This window comes from Paraphaeosphaeria sporulosa, assembly GCF_001642045.1.
Source record: "Paraphaeosphaeria sporulosa strain AP3s5-JAC2a unplaced genomic scaffold CC84scaffold_2, whole genome shotgun sequence".
In the NCBI taxonomy this organism is placed as follows: Eukaryota; Fungi; Ascomycota; class Dothideomycetes; order Pleosporales; family Didymosphaeriaceae; genus Paraphaeosphaeria; species Paraphaeosphaeria sporulosa.
In genome coordinates this window covers 4,490,619-4,505,734 of record NW_017253361.1, presented here as the reverse complement: position 1 = coordinate 4,505,734, position 15,116 = coordinate 4,490,619, and the positions used below count along the sequence as shown (strand labels likewise).

The 15,116-nt window shown below is 53.4% G+C and overlaps 8 protein-coding genes across 8 annotated transcripts; all 8 read right to left on the bottom strand.

Annotated features, from left to right (window-relative positions):
- Nucleotides 1-497: 497 nt before the first annotated feature.
- CC84DRAFT_1256639 (uncharacterized protein) lies at nt 498-1,501 on the bottom strand (the record flags this gene model as incomplete). The annotated part of the gene is made up of 2 exons (XM_018184640.1): nt 498-1,031; nt 1,097-1,501. The coding sequence occupies 2 exons, from the start codon at nt 1,499-1,501 to the stop codon at nt 498-500; spliced, it is 939 nt and encodes a 312-aa protein (XP_018041274.1).
- A 450-nt stretch (nt 1,502-1,951) lies between these two features.
- CC84DRAFT_1173228 (uncharacterized protein) lies at nt 1,952-4,102 on the bottom strand (the record flags this gene model as incomplete). The annotated part of the gene is made up of 8 exons (XM_018180018.1): nt 1,952-2,398; nt 2,458-2,889; nt 2,936-2,988; nt 3,096-3,260; nt 3,363-3,449; nt 3,512-3,651; nt 3,700-3,875; nt 4,010-4,102. 8 exons carry the CDS (start codon nt 4,100-4,102, stop codon nt 1,952-1,954), a joined length of 1,593 nt encoding a protein of 530 aa, XP_018041273.1.
- Nucleotides 4,103-4,277: 175 nt separating this feature from the next.
- CC84DRAFT_497428 (uncharacterized protein) lies at nt 4,278-4,974 on the bottom strand. Its single transcript, XM_018186541.1, has one exon. It carries the CDS (start codon nt 4,761-4,763, stop codon nt 4,314-4,316), a length of 450 nt encoding a protein of 149 aa, XP_018041272.1. The 5' UTR covers nt 4,764-4,974; the 3' UTR covers nt 4,278-4,313.
- Nucleotides 4,975-5,254: 280 nt separating this feature from the next.
- CC84DRAFT_497422 (uncharacterized protein) lies at nt 5,255-6,079 on the bottom strand. The gene has a single exon (XM_018186540.1). It carries the CDS (start codon nt 6,036-6,038, stop codon nt 5,358-5,360), a length of 681 nt encoding a protein of 226 aa, XP_018041271.1. The 5' UTR covers nt 6,039-6,079; the 3' UTR covers nt 5,255-5,357.
- A 111-nt stretch (nt 6,080-6,190) lies between these two features.
- Nucleotides 6,191-6,616, bottom strand: CC84DRAFT_497421 (uncharacterized protein). The gene has a single exon (XM_018186539.1). The coding sequence runs from the start codon at nt 6,481-6,483 to the stop codon at nt 6,223-6,225; it is 261 nt and encodes an 86-aa protein (XP_018041270.1). The 5' UTR covers nt 6,484-6,616; the 3' UTR covers nt 6,191-6,222.
- A 1,210-nt stretch (nt 6,617-7,826) lies between these two features.
- Nucleotides 7,827-10,337, bottom strand: CC84DRAFT_1065158 (uncharacterized protein; the record flags this gene model as incomplete). Its single annotated transcript, XM_018173626.1, has 1 exon — nt 7,827-10,337. A coding segment is annotated over one exon (2,511 nt), but the record flags the coding sequence as incomplete, so codon positions are not given.
- Nucleotides 10,338-12,422: 2,085 nt separating this feature from the next.
- On the bottom strand, nt 12,423-12,831 carry CC84DRAFT_497386 (uncharacterized protein). Its single transcript, XM_018186538.1, has one exon. The coding sequence runs from the start codon at nt 12,693-12,695 to the stop codon at nt 12,462-12,464; it is 234 nt and encodes a 77-aa protein (XP_018041268.1). The 5' UTR covers nt 12,696-12,831; the 3' UTR covers nt 12,423-12,461.
- Nucleotides 12,832-13,277: 446 nt separating this feature from the next.
- CC84DRAFT_1238105 (uncharacterized protein) lies at nt 13,278-14,507 on the bottom strand (the record flags this gene model as incomplete). Its single annotated transcript, XM_018183925.1, has 4 exons — nt 13,848-14,507; nt 13,780-13,796; nt 13,440-13,582; nt 13,278-13,406 (listed from the first exon to the last, which is right to left on the bottom strand). The coding sequence occupies exons 1-4, from the start codon at nt 14,195-14,197 to the stop codon at nt 13,278-13,280; spliced, it is 639 nt and encodes a 212-aa protein (XP_018041267.1). The 5' UTR covers nt 14,198-14,507.
- Between the last annotated feature and the right edge of the window lie 609 nt (nt 14,508-15,116).

The window sequence follows — 15,116 nt, the reverse complement described above, 5'->3', positions numbered from 1 at the left end:
GAGGCGAATTTCAGTCGGTGGACTCGGTGAAGACCTTCCAAGTTGGCGGAACTTAGGAGTCACAATTATCTCTAGGTCAATGTTGAATTGGAGGATACTTGCGGAGGGTCTTTGTCGATGATAATGCGGAGCATCCCGACGCAAATGGACATCTGCATCAACGAGTGACGAAGTCGGCTCCCGCGGGATCTTGCGCAATGCTACCAATGCTGATCGAGAGAGTGGCCGTCCGGATGGTATGGATAGCAATCAGGACGATGACTGAGACCCATTTGATATAGATTTGCCTCACTTGTAGGCTATTAATGCATGAGAAGGGAGTAGATGACATCCGACGCTGAGCCTCATTCTTTCGAGTTTTGCCGGTGTTTTAGCAAATGCCATATTGCTCGTGAATGATTATTGTGTTTCATATCTCCTCTGTACACGATTGTTATCCTAACGAATTTGAAAACCTATTCACCATAATCATGATAACGTCTCAAGTGCATCTGCCCTTAGCGCAAGACATCTTGCCCTGGCATCTCATGGACCACAGCATGACCTTTCGATCCGTCCATTGAATGATTGACTGGTTGACTTTGACCCAGCATTTCAAGCACAGGTTTATCAACAGCTGGAGAAGGCAGTTCTGCTGTCCCAAAATACGCTTGATTCGATTCCACGGGATAAGAGTCTTGATCCAAGAATACTGGCTTCTTCTCATTCGTCGTCGCCCCTCCTAGCACGTTATCTGCCTTTTTGAATCGGGACTTGCGCCTCCAAGATAGTATGACGAAGATGAGGCTACCGACAAGGATTGCCAGCGCACCGCAACCGGCTCCAATACCGGCTTTGGCTCCCGTACTTAGCCCAGATGTATTCGCACTTGGTATAGGTGGTATTACAGAAACTGCCCCAGAGGTGGTCACGGTATCTCCGGTACTTTGAGTGGACGAGCTTTTAGTGGATATGGTGGTGGTGGCGGCGGCGGCGGCGGAAGGAGCAGACGTCGTTGATTCCACTGGGTTAGAGGTGGTCATTGAACCTATCTTGGACCAACTGTCAGTCCTTCCTACTCAACATAAAACGGGTGATATGTCTTGGTATTACTCACCGAGACTTGCTTCCAGTACTGACCCGCATAATCGCCCTGGTCCATGAAAGCCCCATTGCTATCACTATACACATCCAAATACCAACTTGTTCCAGTATATTGATTGCTTAATTTGACAAGCCCACCCCTGGCGGTAATTACATCCCATTGTTGTCCTGAATAATTCCCTTCCTCGGACAAATGAGGGACAGTCTTCTGGTCGCCGTAAACATCAAGGCAGTACGACAAAGAGCTGATGCTAGTGCAGATCTTAAGGAATCTGGTGTTTGGGATAGGTGTGAACGTGAAGGCGAGGGCAGAGTCAGATCCACCATAAAACGCTCGAAGACCATAGTCGGAAATTGTAGGGTCGAGCGTTAAGGCGGTACCCGTGTAATTGTTGTAGAGATAGAACATGTCCGCCATGGTATTGAGGCTCTGAGAAAATACGAGCAGCAGCTCTTGGGCAAACATGGCATGTGTGAGGATTTTAAGAAAGGCCGAAGATGTTGAGGTATAATACAGCCTCGAAGGGCTTTGGGTAACATTAAGCGATGATGGTGGTGCTAGGCATACTTGATTGGCTGGTGGAAAAGGTGGCGCGTGCCTCGATGCGCCTTGTCTTTTCAGCTGAGCCTCGTCCCAGTCCATTGTTGGCAATACGAAGCTACACACCCGGCCAGACTCGCATCTTTTACTCAAGCTGAACTGTATTTAGTAAGGCCCTTGATGTGGAGATTGCACGAGACCTGGCTCTAAAGGAGCTAGTTTTCCATTCACATTCACTCATACGTCGTCCTCTAAGAAGAACCCGCCAGATGCACAATTGCATTGCAAACGCTTTTCTGCCCAGCAACTGTTCGGCGATCACTTAACTCAGCGACCAATGTTGAAAATGCTGAGCCACATGTCGAATGAGACGTTCGCCCCCTTCTCGCCCATCTTCTGCCTCCATGAGGCATAGCCCAGGAGGTCGCTGTTTAGCTTCTTGTTATCGTTCATGGCGTCGTCGAGACTGACTTCGAAGGAAGCAGAACCGGTGTTGACGCGAGCAAAGTAGGTCACCGTTGCGAGCTCTCGCAACTTGGTGTCTTGCCCCACGGCCTTTTCTAAAGAAATTGCCTTGGAGTCAAGCTTGGCAGTATCCTGATCAGCTTTTGCGATCGTGTTAGCTGACTTGGTCCTGGGTCGCTCGTAGTGCGACAAACCCATGGCGAGGAGGTCTGTGTTGGTCAGATTCGAGGTAGCGCTGTCATCGTCGGGAATCAATGTGTCTTCGTTGTCCGTGAATACTGCATCTTTATGGGCTTGAGACACCGTGTTCTGGATGAGGATGTTGAGTTAGAGCGGGCCCTATCCATGCATATACAGGCCGCACTTACATTCTGCTCGTTGTCGTTGACAGTAGTATCACTGCCCGCCTGTAATTTGGGGAATCCAATCGTCTGCGGCTCAGCCAGCGCAGGTACCGCCTGGCTGGCCGAATTTTGATCATCGCTGCCTCCAGAGAGGCGCGCCTGTCGGCGAGTCACCCGAGGCTTTGGAGGGGCGGTCTTTGGCTTCTTCACAGGCGCATGAGCCATCTCAGTGTCTTTGTCATTGCGAGATGATGTGTCTTGGAAGGTCGGCGGCGTGTGCTCTGTCACTTTATCGGTTGAGTCGGCTTGCTCAGTCGCAAGTGTTTTGTTCTTACATCCTCGGCCACCCTTGCCTCCACAACGGCCCCGCCTATTACGCAGGTTGCCATGGCCGCGAGCAAAGAGTCCCCGCTCATCGAAGTCCTTGGGATCGCGTTTGCGTTTCCCGCCAGATGGCTGGATTGCGTTAGCGAGGGCTTTTGGAGTCATCGAACATACGTACTCTGGGTAGATCATCGAGGTTGGAGTGCTCGGGTGCAGATTCTACAGCAAGGACTAAACAAGTCAGTAAAGCGAATGCGCCCTTGAGAGCTTCACGCGCGACAATCAGACTGCTTGTATGTTTGCCATACCGTGTGAACGTCTAGGGTAAAGGAACATACTTGAAACCGCAGTTGAGGTAGCAGACATATCGTTTACCGTCTTGGATTTCTCGGTATGATCAGATCGTGTCTGTGCTACCATGTTGGGCGAAATTGGTGTAGGCAAACGCTCTACTCGTTCGGACATGTTGGCTGGCTGCTGCGTCACTTCTGGTTTGATAGTTTCTTCTAAGACTTAGCGATCGCTGCCCTTCGTGATAGCAGTCGGAGTATACTGAGGCAGGGCCAAGAAGCAAGTCTCCATTACAACAAATGAAGCAAACTTACCTGCAGCAGGAGGCTGGGTCGTTGTTGCCTGACCGAGAGCGGTAGATGATGTGCGGGCTTGTAGTTGAGCCATCGGCATTGATGGACCTATCGTATGTTAGTCATTGCCGAATTGGAGAGCATGTCCCTCATTTAGTAGACGGTCTCACCTTCTTCTGTGGATTCGCGCACCGGTGGAGATTTCATGGGAACCTCAGCCGAAGCATTGGATGGAGGCGCGGGGTCGTCGCTCGTAGCCATCTTTGTCACTTGAGCCGAAGTCATGCGCTTCCATCGACGGTCAAAGAATCTAACCATATCAGCGGAGACAAACAATTGCAAAAATTTGATAACCTACGGCCACTTGTCCTGGGTTCGATTGGTGAGTATGCGCACGCGCTTGTAAGCATTGTACAACTTTGAAAAGCCCTCAGCGCCCTTTATGGCGGTACCGCCCTGCTCGATGACTCCGTCAAAGTCTTGGGGAAGGTAGTTCTCCTTGATCCAGGCCGCTAAATTCTTATCGTCGTCATCCTTTACATTGTGTTAGTTCATAGTCTTGCGAATGCAACGAAGGAATGAGACAGATCCGTCTTGTACAGAGCGCATGCCCCGCGAGAACAAACCGTCTCCAAGCTCTCAGTCAAGAATAATGGTGGGCTACTCACATGACTGGTGCTGAGGACCGCGTACATCTTGGCTAAAGTGGGCAAATCCACCATGCCTGCAACCGGCGGCATGTCCATCGTGGGAGCGGACATGTTGTCTAGAAAAGTGACGGTCGCCGCGTTGTGGTTGGTGAAGTTGCGACCCGATGGGGTGTTGGGTGCTTGGTTCAAGTGCACGACGCGGAATTCCGGAGCGGAGTCACCAAGTGTAGCGCCTGGGCCAGCAAGCTGATATAAGGAGCGGGTTATCATCTGGATCGGGCTCGTTCGATGGCGAGGATTGCTGAATAACCTCGCGATATACCTATGATAGCCGTGTTTGTGTTGAGCGGCAGCCAAGGGACGGGCAAAGTATGACTGTGGAGCTCCCTGACAGTAGGCACAATAGCAGGGGTCTCTTTTCACAGCCTCGCGTTGAAAAGTGAAGGTTGTGGTCGTGAAGCTGGTGTAGAGAGAATTTTACGTCAGGAAGTGTCGAGGGTCCACGTCTGGACCTGGCTTCCGTGGCGCTTGTTACACCCAGCCGAACGCTGCACCGTACCGTCTGTATGCCGCCAAAGCTCAACCTTAAGTTGGTATCAAGAGTAATGGAGTTCTTCGGAGCTCTGATGGTCCTTTGCGAGCCCTTGCTCTCCGAATGTGAAGGAACGAAAGCGAGTGCGGCCTTCCTCGTGTGCGTATTTTTCAGCACCGATCGCGCCACACCAAGCGTCAGCGTGGCTCTTCCCCACCACTCGAATCTTGTTGTTTGCATTCACTCAGTAAGAGATTCACCCATGTACTTTAGCTTTTTTCAAAATCTGAATTGGACTCATGTGGGCGCCTCAATGGTTAGTCTCGTGACTAGAACACTCGCCCTGTGGCCTCGCCTTTGTGCCCAAGCACTGTTATCATCACTTCATCTGCTCTGCGCAACTTTTGCACCCATGCGATGCAGCCATCAGAACATTCCATCAATTTTTGCGGGGTCAAATGCCCGGTTGTGTTATCTGCACTTGCTGCGGTTGTCCATATCTGACACAGACATGGAGTTTCTCGCTAGAGTCTAAGATGTATGTCGGCAGAAGCTTACCTGTAACCGACACGTCTCACAGTGCTGAATCATAGAGACCTGAGCATTGCAATATTTTAGAGAACCTCAGAGCTACACAGTAGAACCAAAACCCTTTGTGTAACACTGCTGTGGCGCGGAGTGCGAGTTCAAACAAGAATCTCCATGCGAATCAATGAGAAGTGCTCCCACGATACCATTATAGAAACTAAACGTTGACCTTTATCCAAAGTTAACGATCTCTGTACGAAATCATATTACCTCCATGGATAAGCGACACCTCAAGTTTGACTCGCCCTACGTCAATAGCCATCCGTCCGCCTCCTCTGCCTCATTTTCCTCCTCATTGTCCTTCTCTTCCACCTCACTCATCTTCCGCACTGAAGCCACCGTCTCCTTCCCCTTCGCTGGAATCCCTTTCGGTGCAATCGAATTCCCAAAAAGCAAGTTCCCATCCACTGGAAGCAGACTCCCAACCCCCATTTTCTTCCTAGCCTCCTTCTGCTCCTCTCCCTCCCCAAATCCAAGCGGCGGCTTCCTCGACCCCTTCAACCCCACCATCTCTATCTGCTTCTTCGCCCACTGCTGCATCCACTTGCCCGCCTGAAGCCCCTCCTCCTTCCTGGGCCCCTGCCCATAGAAATACAACTCGTGTTGCATGGCGTTCGTCTTTGGCCTCTTCAACGCCCTCGCTTGGCCGTAGGCACAAACTAACATGCCAAGGTCTTGAAGGCAGCGGATGCGGCGGCCGAGCGGCTCGTTCATGGATGAAAGTTGTGTGTTACCATCGAGGTAAGCCGTGGCAAGCCACGTGCGGAGGTGGTGATGCATGTCCTCGTCGCTGGCATGAAGTAACAGGTAGGATTCGAGGACGGCAGGAATGTTGATAATGCCGTACGGGCAGGCCGATAACAGGTCGCGCGTCGGTTCTGGGTTGCCGGACGGGTCTGCCATCTTACTCCGAGGGATTGCGAACATCGGGAAGCGGTGGTGGAGATAGAGTTGGTATGAAATGCAAGCGATTGCGTATGTGCGTGGCGAGCGATACAGCAAGATTGAACAATGACGTGGCCCGAAATCTTCAGTGATGATTGATCGTCGCGCATAAAAATGCAATGGTAGTGATGCGTACCTCGAAGCGGGAGAATTTGAGTATTGATGCTTAAAGAGCGTTCTCCCGTGTATTGAGCTTCCCGCATAGGGTGCTTCCCGAGCTCAGGCGCACTTTCCTAGATTGCAGTTTGCAGACGTGCAAGGACGAATGGAGGTGCTTGAGGCGTCCACAGCTAACCTGGAATCTTCCACTAAACATTAAGATTTTGCAGCCTTGCGATTGCCCTTGACTTAATACAACTACCAAACAAAGGGGGCTCGTGTCATTGTAAGAAGGGCCTCGTGCTGCCATAACGCTGGCCAAAGCCATGCCCAAGACCTTTTGTTGAAGCAAACGCAGTCACGAAACGAGCTTGCGTGGTAACTTCCACCTGAAGAAAGATCTGATTCAATGCTTCCTATTATGGACGTCAGGAACGACCTGGAAGCTACTCATGAGAAAGCACTATCTGACAGCAGTCGAAGCCTCATAAGACTGTCGGTAATAGCCATTGCTGTGCTGAATTACTCACTGGGAACCAGGAACTATCAAGCTCACGAAAAATAACCAGCCTGGGTCGACAGGTAGAATCTGGACCAAGAAAGATCATGGGCTCGTTCTGTCAGCAACGCATCTTGCAGGGTCGAGCGTCTTGTGCATTGTGCTCTACGACGAAAGTCGGATTCTTTCTCATGCCACAGGACCCTCTCGCTCACGACCAAAAGTCATGAGTGTGACCCAAAGAGGAGCACACTGCTTCCCACTCGGAAACGCTTGAGGCCAGTAATTACGGCGGTAAAAACAACTGAGCCTCCTACGCACTCTCCCCGAATCACCCAATGTAAGAGCGATGACATGCGGTGCGAAAATCTTCACATGAATGAGAACCAGCGAAAAAAAAAAAAGTGAACCCTAAGATCACAAACTTGATGGTATCGACATAAAGCATATTACCATACGCACCTAATATACACTCATCCCACTTGCCCATCCAACCATATACCCGCTAAACAAACGCTAGCAACAGACCCCAAACCCATCCGTGCCCATCGTAACATCATCGAATCATTCGTACAGCATTAGCCCGTGCGGCGCCACTGTTATTGCGGTGTGCCATCCAACCCCTCCAATCCCTCCATTCCCGTTGGCGGCCCATGTGCGTGGCTTACACTCTGCCTATGCGCCGGGTGCCCGTTTAACCCCAAATCCACGGACGCCCCCACACCGAATCCTAGATTGAATGCATCTGGGCTGAACATGCCGCCGCCGTCATCGCCGATGACCGGTGGCTCGACGTTGAAGGGCAGGAACCATCCGGCGGTGCCTGGGTCGAAGAAACCGCTGCCTATGCCCTGGTCGAGACCCCAGAAGGAGGCGTTATTGGCGTGCGGAGTGAGGTCGGGGAAGGGGGAGAGGTCCATTTGCTGGCCTGGGTGGATCATCGATGTCGGCGAGGTGTTGAGCATGGCGAGGTTGTGCTGCGCGTGGGGGTAGTCCTGCATGTATTGTTGGGCGTTGGCTTGGGCGAAGTAGCTGGGGTCGAAGGCCTCGATGGCTTCTTGGGGGTTGATGTTGATCTGGCCCAACTGTTGGTGTAGTTGGCCCTGACTCATCGATTGAGTGCGATGCTGTGCCGCAGGGTGGTTGGCAGCGGGTGCATCGGCTCTCGAGACCGACTTCGACTGTTTCTTTCGGGCTTGCTTGCGTTGGGTTTCTGCTCGGGTCGGTGGCGACAGTGAGGCAAAGAATTCTTCGACGCTTTGCAGGTCGCTCTTCTGCCCAAGTACAGCGTCAGTACCTGGTTCGTTGGTATTGGGTTCGGCAGCGTCCTCGTAGTCCGTCTTGGATACACCGTGTGGATATCTGTCGAACCAGTCACCGTACTGGAAGATGACGGCCTTGGTCTTGTCCCCAGCGGCACCAGGGCCTCTGAGCTGTGCATCTGCATGTTGCCGGTACAGTTCCTTCAAGTTCTCTGCGATATAGTGGAACATACCCCAGTACTTCTTCATCTTACTCAGGTATTTGACGTTGTAAGCGAGGTACTTCTTCGATTGCGCTTCGAGCTTCGGGTTCTTGGAAAATACCCCGTGGACGTGGACGGTAGAAGAAAAGAAAGCGGAATAACCAGCGAATGGTGCAACCACATTGTGGTCCATTGCTTCGTTAATTAGAATCGATATCTGGTTCGCAGCATCTAATGCCGTACGAGCAGACTCGGTGAGGAAATCGTGAGGCATTTCTTTCGGTGGTCGACTCCCAGCCTTCGAAGGAAGAGAGAATCGGTGCAGGAAGAGTATGATCTGTTGGTAGAGGATGTGCAAGTAGAGGTACGAATTTGCTGTTCGTCCTATGGCGTGGCTTTTCAGGTTTTCGGGGCTGTAGACTAGCATTTCCGGTAGAGCTTCCTTGAACTCCTTGGCCTCCTTCTTGATGATGTGGAAGGTGGATTTGGCGGACCACATAGGTTCAGGCTCCCGCTCTTTGCCACCCAGGTTCATGTATTTTACTAGCTTGCCCCATATGCAGACAAGGCGGATAGTGTACGCCGTAACGCCCATGTTCTCGCGGGGTTCCGACAGTTGACCACTGTCTGGCGCAACGGGATTCGGTACGTTTCCGTCCAAGTTCTCTGTCGGGGCTTGTATCTCGTGCACATAAAGATGCTCCTTGACGGGTAGCTGAACCTCAATGTACTGCTCATGGACAAACAATGGCCGATCTGTGCCGGACGAGTTGAAGCGGTCCATGAGAAAACAAGACCACATTGTCCGCCTTCGAATCTCGCGGTCCGTGAGGCTAAGAGGCTTGCGATCAGCCTCTGGTACACTCGGATCGTACTCGCATTCCTTGTGCAGCTGCAGCGCGTATGCCATTCGCTGAGCCATGCCGCCAAACATCCAACTTCTTCCACCTTGACATGTTCCGAACTCGTGCAAACCGAGCAGTAGGTAGACGATCAGGATTGTGATGTTGGGAGCGTCGTACCGCCTGAGTGCTATTTCTCGCGCTTTCTCGCCCCAGTTGTCGCCGCGGAGGAAGCAGGGCTCCGAGCGCAGCTGCGGATGTGTCGAGAAACGCGCGGATATGGCGCAGATGGCCAGAATGAGGACCGGGGGCACATCGCCTTTCGCGAGCCTCCGCAAAAAGCTGGGCTTGTGCAAGAGTGGGTAGCTCTGGCCGTATACGTAGTCGAAGTAGACCTCGGCCAGATGCTCCTGGATCTCCTTGGACGGCAGGCTCTCGACGCCCTCGGTGAGCAGGCTGGTGTCGTCGGACTCCTTGTTTCTCGACGCCGAGCCGGATGCGTCCGGGTTGGCCGACTTTGATTTTGCCCATTCGTCCAAGTCGTTTCCAAACGCTTCTTCGGCACCTCGTTTCTTGTGCGCAGTGGGCGTCTTGGGCGGCGCGCCCGGCAGCGCCGGCTTGACGACGGATCGTCCGACGCCGGCGACTGACGGCAGGCTCTCCTTGGGGATGAGCTTGATGACGCGGTCCTCCATGCGCCGCAGCCGCTTGTCGAGCATGGCCATGTAGTCGGTCCTGGGTGCCGCCTTCCGCGTGGTGACCTTGTACACACACGGGATGCGGCTTCTCAAACAGTGCTTGCACGCCGGCTTCTCACCCGAGCAGCGAATCTTCTTGCGCCGGCACGCAATGCACGCCAGCGGCAGCCGTTTTCTTTCCTTGCCCGCTTTGGTCTTCATTTCGCTCCACGGCGGCGGGTCCTGGCTGTCGCCCTTGGTGGCCGCGCCCTCCGCGCCCTCCATCAGGATCCCGTCTTCCAGCTTCATTGCCAGCGATGCGTCGTCCATGCCATCGCCCAGCAGCATGCCCAGCCCAGCCGCGCTTTCCGGGCTCGTCTGGTTGCCGTCGCGGCCCAGGTCAATGCTGGGCCGATGCGGGTGCGCGCTGCCGCCACTCACGTTTCCGTCTTCCATGTCCACCATGCTCCCTCGGTGGTTGTGCAGGTTGGTCTGGATGCTGGTCTGCGATCGGTCGTAGCCACTCCCAAAGCCCTGGTTGGGCCCGAAGGCCATGGGGAAGTCGGAGAAGGACGCCATCGAGGCTCGCAGCTCCGAGAGGCCGTACTCGTGCAGGGCCAGCGGGTCGTCGTGTTCGAATCGCGAGGGTTGCGGCGCAGTCATCGTTGTCGCGGTCGTGCCTGAGTCGCCCATGTCCTCGACGCACGCTGCGTCTCTGTGCCGCGGAGCAGTCTGGCTCCTCTCATCGAAAGACACCACCCAGACGTGACAGCAGTGTTCGCTTTTGCAGCCTCGGCAGGCTCGCGGGCTTCTTGTCAGCCTCGTCACTCACAGCATGCGACGGTCGTGCTCGGTGGTTGCGGCTCGCTTCGTCCGGAGAAGTATCGGAGCCTTCCCCACGACGTGTGAAAGGGCCGATGACCAGCTAGCTTGAAACGGCGACGGCGAGGGTCATCCAGTGTGCGGAGCAGAGACAGAAAGGGCACGCCTGTCAGCTCGTCTGCTGGGCGCAAGTGAGACGGATTACTATGACTAGTGTTGATGTAGCATCAGACGCCACTTCCCGCGCGTGGTCGCACAAACGTACAAGGCACCGCAGAAGGCTTGCAGCAGGCCTCGTAATGGCTACAGCAGGATTCGCGACAGCGAAAGGCGGAGGACGGGCACCTCGGCCCAGGCCAACCACGGCGCGCTCTGCGGTCGATGCAGACCCCCACATGGCCCCATGCGTGCCCATTCGCGACTGCACTGTATTATTCAGACACGACAAAGCAACCAGGCCGCCGCCCGCAACACGCTCGACAAGTCCACGGCCCTGCGATCGGCGCGACTACGCTCATTTCAGTGCGTCTCGGCCCCTCCAAGCGCTGCTGGGCTGCCTCATGCGTTCACAGGTGGCGGCCCCAGGTGGCACGTCACGCGCCTGCTTGGGTTCGCGCATCTAGCGGGGCAGAGACGCCTTTGCGGGGCTCCGCTGCTTCCTACTTCGCGTAGTTGTCGTGCATATGAATTCCATCAACACCAATATCCCACCAACACGCCCACTGCTTCTGCCACGCACCGCCGTGCCGATCGCCTCCCAACGAGACCTGTTCTGTGTCTGCGTCGTCCTCGTGATCCTCGGAAACGGTAATGAACAGCCAGCGGATTGCTGTCAGAGTCTCAAGTCAGCTCGAACGCAATGACGATGCCCCCATGTCTATCCACTCCATTGGGATGACGCAGACTCTTTGATTCGGTCGTCTCCAGGAAACCGTTGTCGGGGCGGAACGCTACGCGCGCGCAACGTGACATGTTGATCATGGCCATCCTTCGGCGCTGGTTACATGAAGGAATATTACCCCTTGAGATTGCCTGGTCGGAATGTCTCCCTCTCTCATTTCGTTCGCAGAACATTACCATTTGACACATGACTGGCGTTTTACCCGGAATATCTTCAACTCCAGCAAAACCTGTCCGATCGCGGGCCGACTCCACACGCGGGTGCTGTTGTAGCATTGTAGTGCAATGCGAAGATATCTATCCATATTACATACAACCGCCGGGCTTCTTCGACCACTGGTCTATTGAAGCGACCCAACGTCCCGCACGCCCACGCCAGGCTTTGGCACCTTTCGTCCGCAGCTGCAGGACGCCTGGGAGTTGCCTGCATACACGCCCGAGTTAATATTTGCCATGCTGAACAACACGGGAATGGGTAGGGAATGGGTAGGAAATGCTGGTGCGGATCTTGGTAGGGCACCCTTGGACAGATCAGGTGCATGCTGGGCTGGGGTGTTGAACGGTGTATTGTTTTGCTCCCCAAGCCATGCGCTGGCAGTGTTCGCCTGCTGGTGTCTCAGCCGTGCCTCTCAATACTTTGCTTGACGGAGCGCAACGGGAAGGAGGGACGGCCTCCTTCTCTAGGGCAACGCTCGCGGTTCGCGGTTCCAGGCCCGATTCGTCACCGAGTTCGGTGTACATTTTGATTGCTCTGTGGCACGGGAAGCCTTTATTCGTGAACCTCAACGGCTCATTTCGGCGACATTGTCAGAGTCTTACCTTATATACGCCCACGTGTCACTGCATTCCCCGCACGTCGGCCTCGTGGCACCGAAGGCTTTCCCCAATGCTTCTCGAAGGGAATAGCCTTCCCCGTGGGGGAATTGATTTTGGTAGCGTCGAGAATGACCAGATTTGGGCTAAACGCAGGTGCGCCAATATGCCAAAGCCGGACTTTAACGAGAAAGTATCACGCATAGTGTAACAATCAAATTCCAGAGTAAAGACGGTCATGGTAGGCCCAGAGCTTTCGTTCGCTCGATGATGGGAAGACAGCGCTAGTCACGTGGTTGCCGGCGACACGTGAACAGATCGACAACACCAGCCTTTGGCTCTAGACAAGAACATGCTGCAGTGAACCTCCTTCCGGAGTCCACAACAAGTGCCGCGCCGCAACTTTAAACGTATCCACTCATTCTCAGAGCCCGTACTGTGCATATGTAAGTCCCACCAGGCAAATAGCACCACATACGACCACAGGATCCTGAGAGCAAGGCTTCCCGTCCGCTCAGCCATATTTAAGCAGGATACCGGCGGATTAGTACTCGAGTTCGTGAGAATCGTGGAATCCCCGCTGTTGTATGTTTTTGCAATTTTAATCCTTTTCTACTGGCGTGTGTGGGGTTTGCACATGTGGGCCGAGATTAGGCGGATGGGTGACCAGGAGCAGTAGTAGTGGCTTGCTGTCATTTTCAACTCTGTATTCCGCCGCGCAATGGACATGCATGTGTCAGAACCCGTTTTTGTGCGCCAGCGCGCCTTTGTAGATGGGTGGCGTGTGGTCTTGTCTAGTCAAGTAATGCGAGCCCCGGCACGGGGACGTCATGCGGGAACGAGCCGAACCTGAGCTGGAAGACGGGAGCGAAAGCTGCAATGTCTATCGACTCATAGGTTTTTCTGGACTCTTTGTAGCGGGTGCAGACAGACAGCATGAGAAGCCCCGGCAAGTTCACCCCCAACACGATGCAAAGTACGGTTATCGTCGTGCAGGTTCTCTTGTTAGGGGGGTTTCTGGCGATGGTTATTATAGTATGTATGTCGCTTGCTAGGGCCAGAACACTGCTGGCGTTAGCTTGCGCGAGTAATGTTGCGTTCTTGCTATGAAAGCGAGCTGTGTGAGTCTGGAGGCTCTGAGCCAAGATGCGCATAGGCAAAGGCCGGGTAGAGATTTGGATCGCTGGGGGCTGGTGACTGAAGGGAAACGGGAGAGACCCTAAGCCAGGAGCGCTAGAGAGTGTGTTGTAACCTGTGTGACCGCACCGCTGGTTCGTGGCGGGGATGATGAGACTCGCCAATGGCGATGGTAGGAAGGATAGAACTTGAAGTGGAGTCACTTAGCTTGTATAATCGCGCGGGTGTAGTGATTGAGCGTTGCTGACTGAATTGTATACCATTGAGCTTTACTAATAGTTCGCAGGCCAAGTCATAGAGAGTAAGTTGTAGTAGTAACTTGAGAGACTGGACAGAACGTCCGCAAATTTAGACCTCAAGTTGGACCCGGTATAAGATTGAAATGAGTTCGATGAATAGACGTCCCGGGCAGTTGAAGAACAGTGACCTTCTGTATATATTCGGTAACAACAGGATGATGACCATGTACCGATGTTGGGATCAGACCTGCGATTTGAGTAAGCATATATAGCAAGACGATGGAGTGGGCATGTATACCTGAAGTACCAGTCGGCGATAGTGCTTTCTCCTCCCCACTTGCAGCCATTGATTTCGTTCTTCAAGCGCAGCTTGCAGTCGTTGTCTTTCAATGTCAAGCCCCCTTTGCCCTTCCACTGAACCCAGAACTCGGACTTCTGCAACGCGCTGTGTTGGATGCAGAAGTATTTGGTCTGCCCTTGGGCAAAATAGCCAGAGACGCCACCAGGGTTGCAATGCTGATCGACGGCAGCGTTGGCAGCATCTTGGAACGAGCCCCACCATGGGGCATCAGCGCTATAGCATCCCGCCTGGACCGTGGAGAACATGGCCGCCGGGGCGAGGAGTTCCAACAGTGTGGATACCTTCATGATGTAGAGAAGTAAGATAAGACAATTGTGATGTGCTGTGTGTGTCTGGTGAGGATGCTGTAGTGAACTAAGAAAGGGGAGAGACTCGGCGCCATTTCAAAGTTTTCAGGAATCACGACCTTTTAGATTAGTGTAATGATGTCTTTAGCATTGTCCAGAAGTATTTAGTCGATGTAACTCTTGGTAGCACCAGTAAGGTATTTACAGGTACTGCGCCCCCAAGGAGTTGACGGAGGTGTGTGACCCACTTACCAGTTGGGGTTAAGCCCTTGAGACTCAAATGCTGTCGTGAATAAGACGAGCTCCAGGAATGTCGACTTTGAAACTGCAAGAATGCTTGAATCGCTGGGCACGAAAGTTTCGAGTAGCCTGTACGCAGGCATCAAGGCAGCCCGGCGCACAACATGGAGAGGAGCACACGAGGTGCAATTAGCCCCGCACTCCAGCAACATATAATTATCATATCAAGTTTCGTGCTCCAGCCCGTATGTAACGATCAGTTGTACTTCTATTCCATCGATTATGAATACTTTGGCGAAGTTCACAGACTCGTTGCATGTACATCACTCACCTGCCGGTCCTCTCCAAGTCCCCAGGGGATCCACAGTGGCATGGCCAGGAATTGATATACAAATAGTTGATGCTCTTGCACGGGATGCTGGTAGGTACCGACCACATCCTAAAGCTATGGGCACTGGATTGGATAGCATGCGTATTTACAACCACACAACTTCGACTTTCGAACCCTGAAGTACGCCGTCGTCATCTCAGCCTTGGAGACTAAGCTGCTACAAATCGCACCATGTATTTCACCAACAGGGCGACACACGGTCTTCATGTATAGCTGACGTATGATAGCCAGCTTCATCTCTCAGAAATATTCACGATCCGCTTTGGACGTTACTATCGACTTGTTACA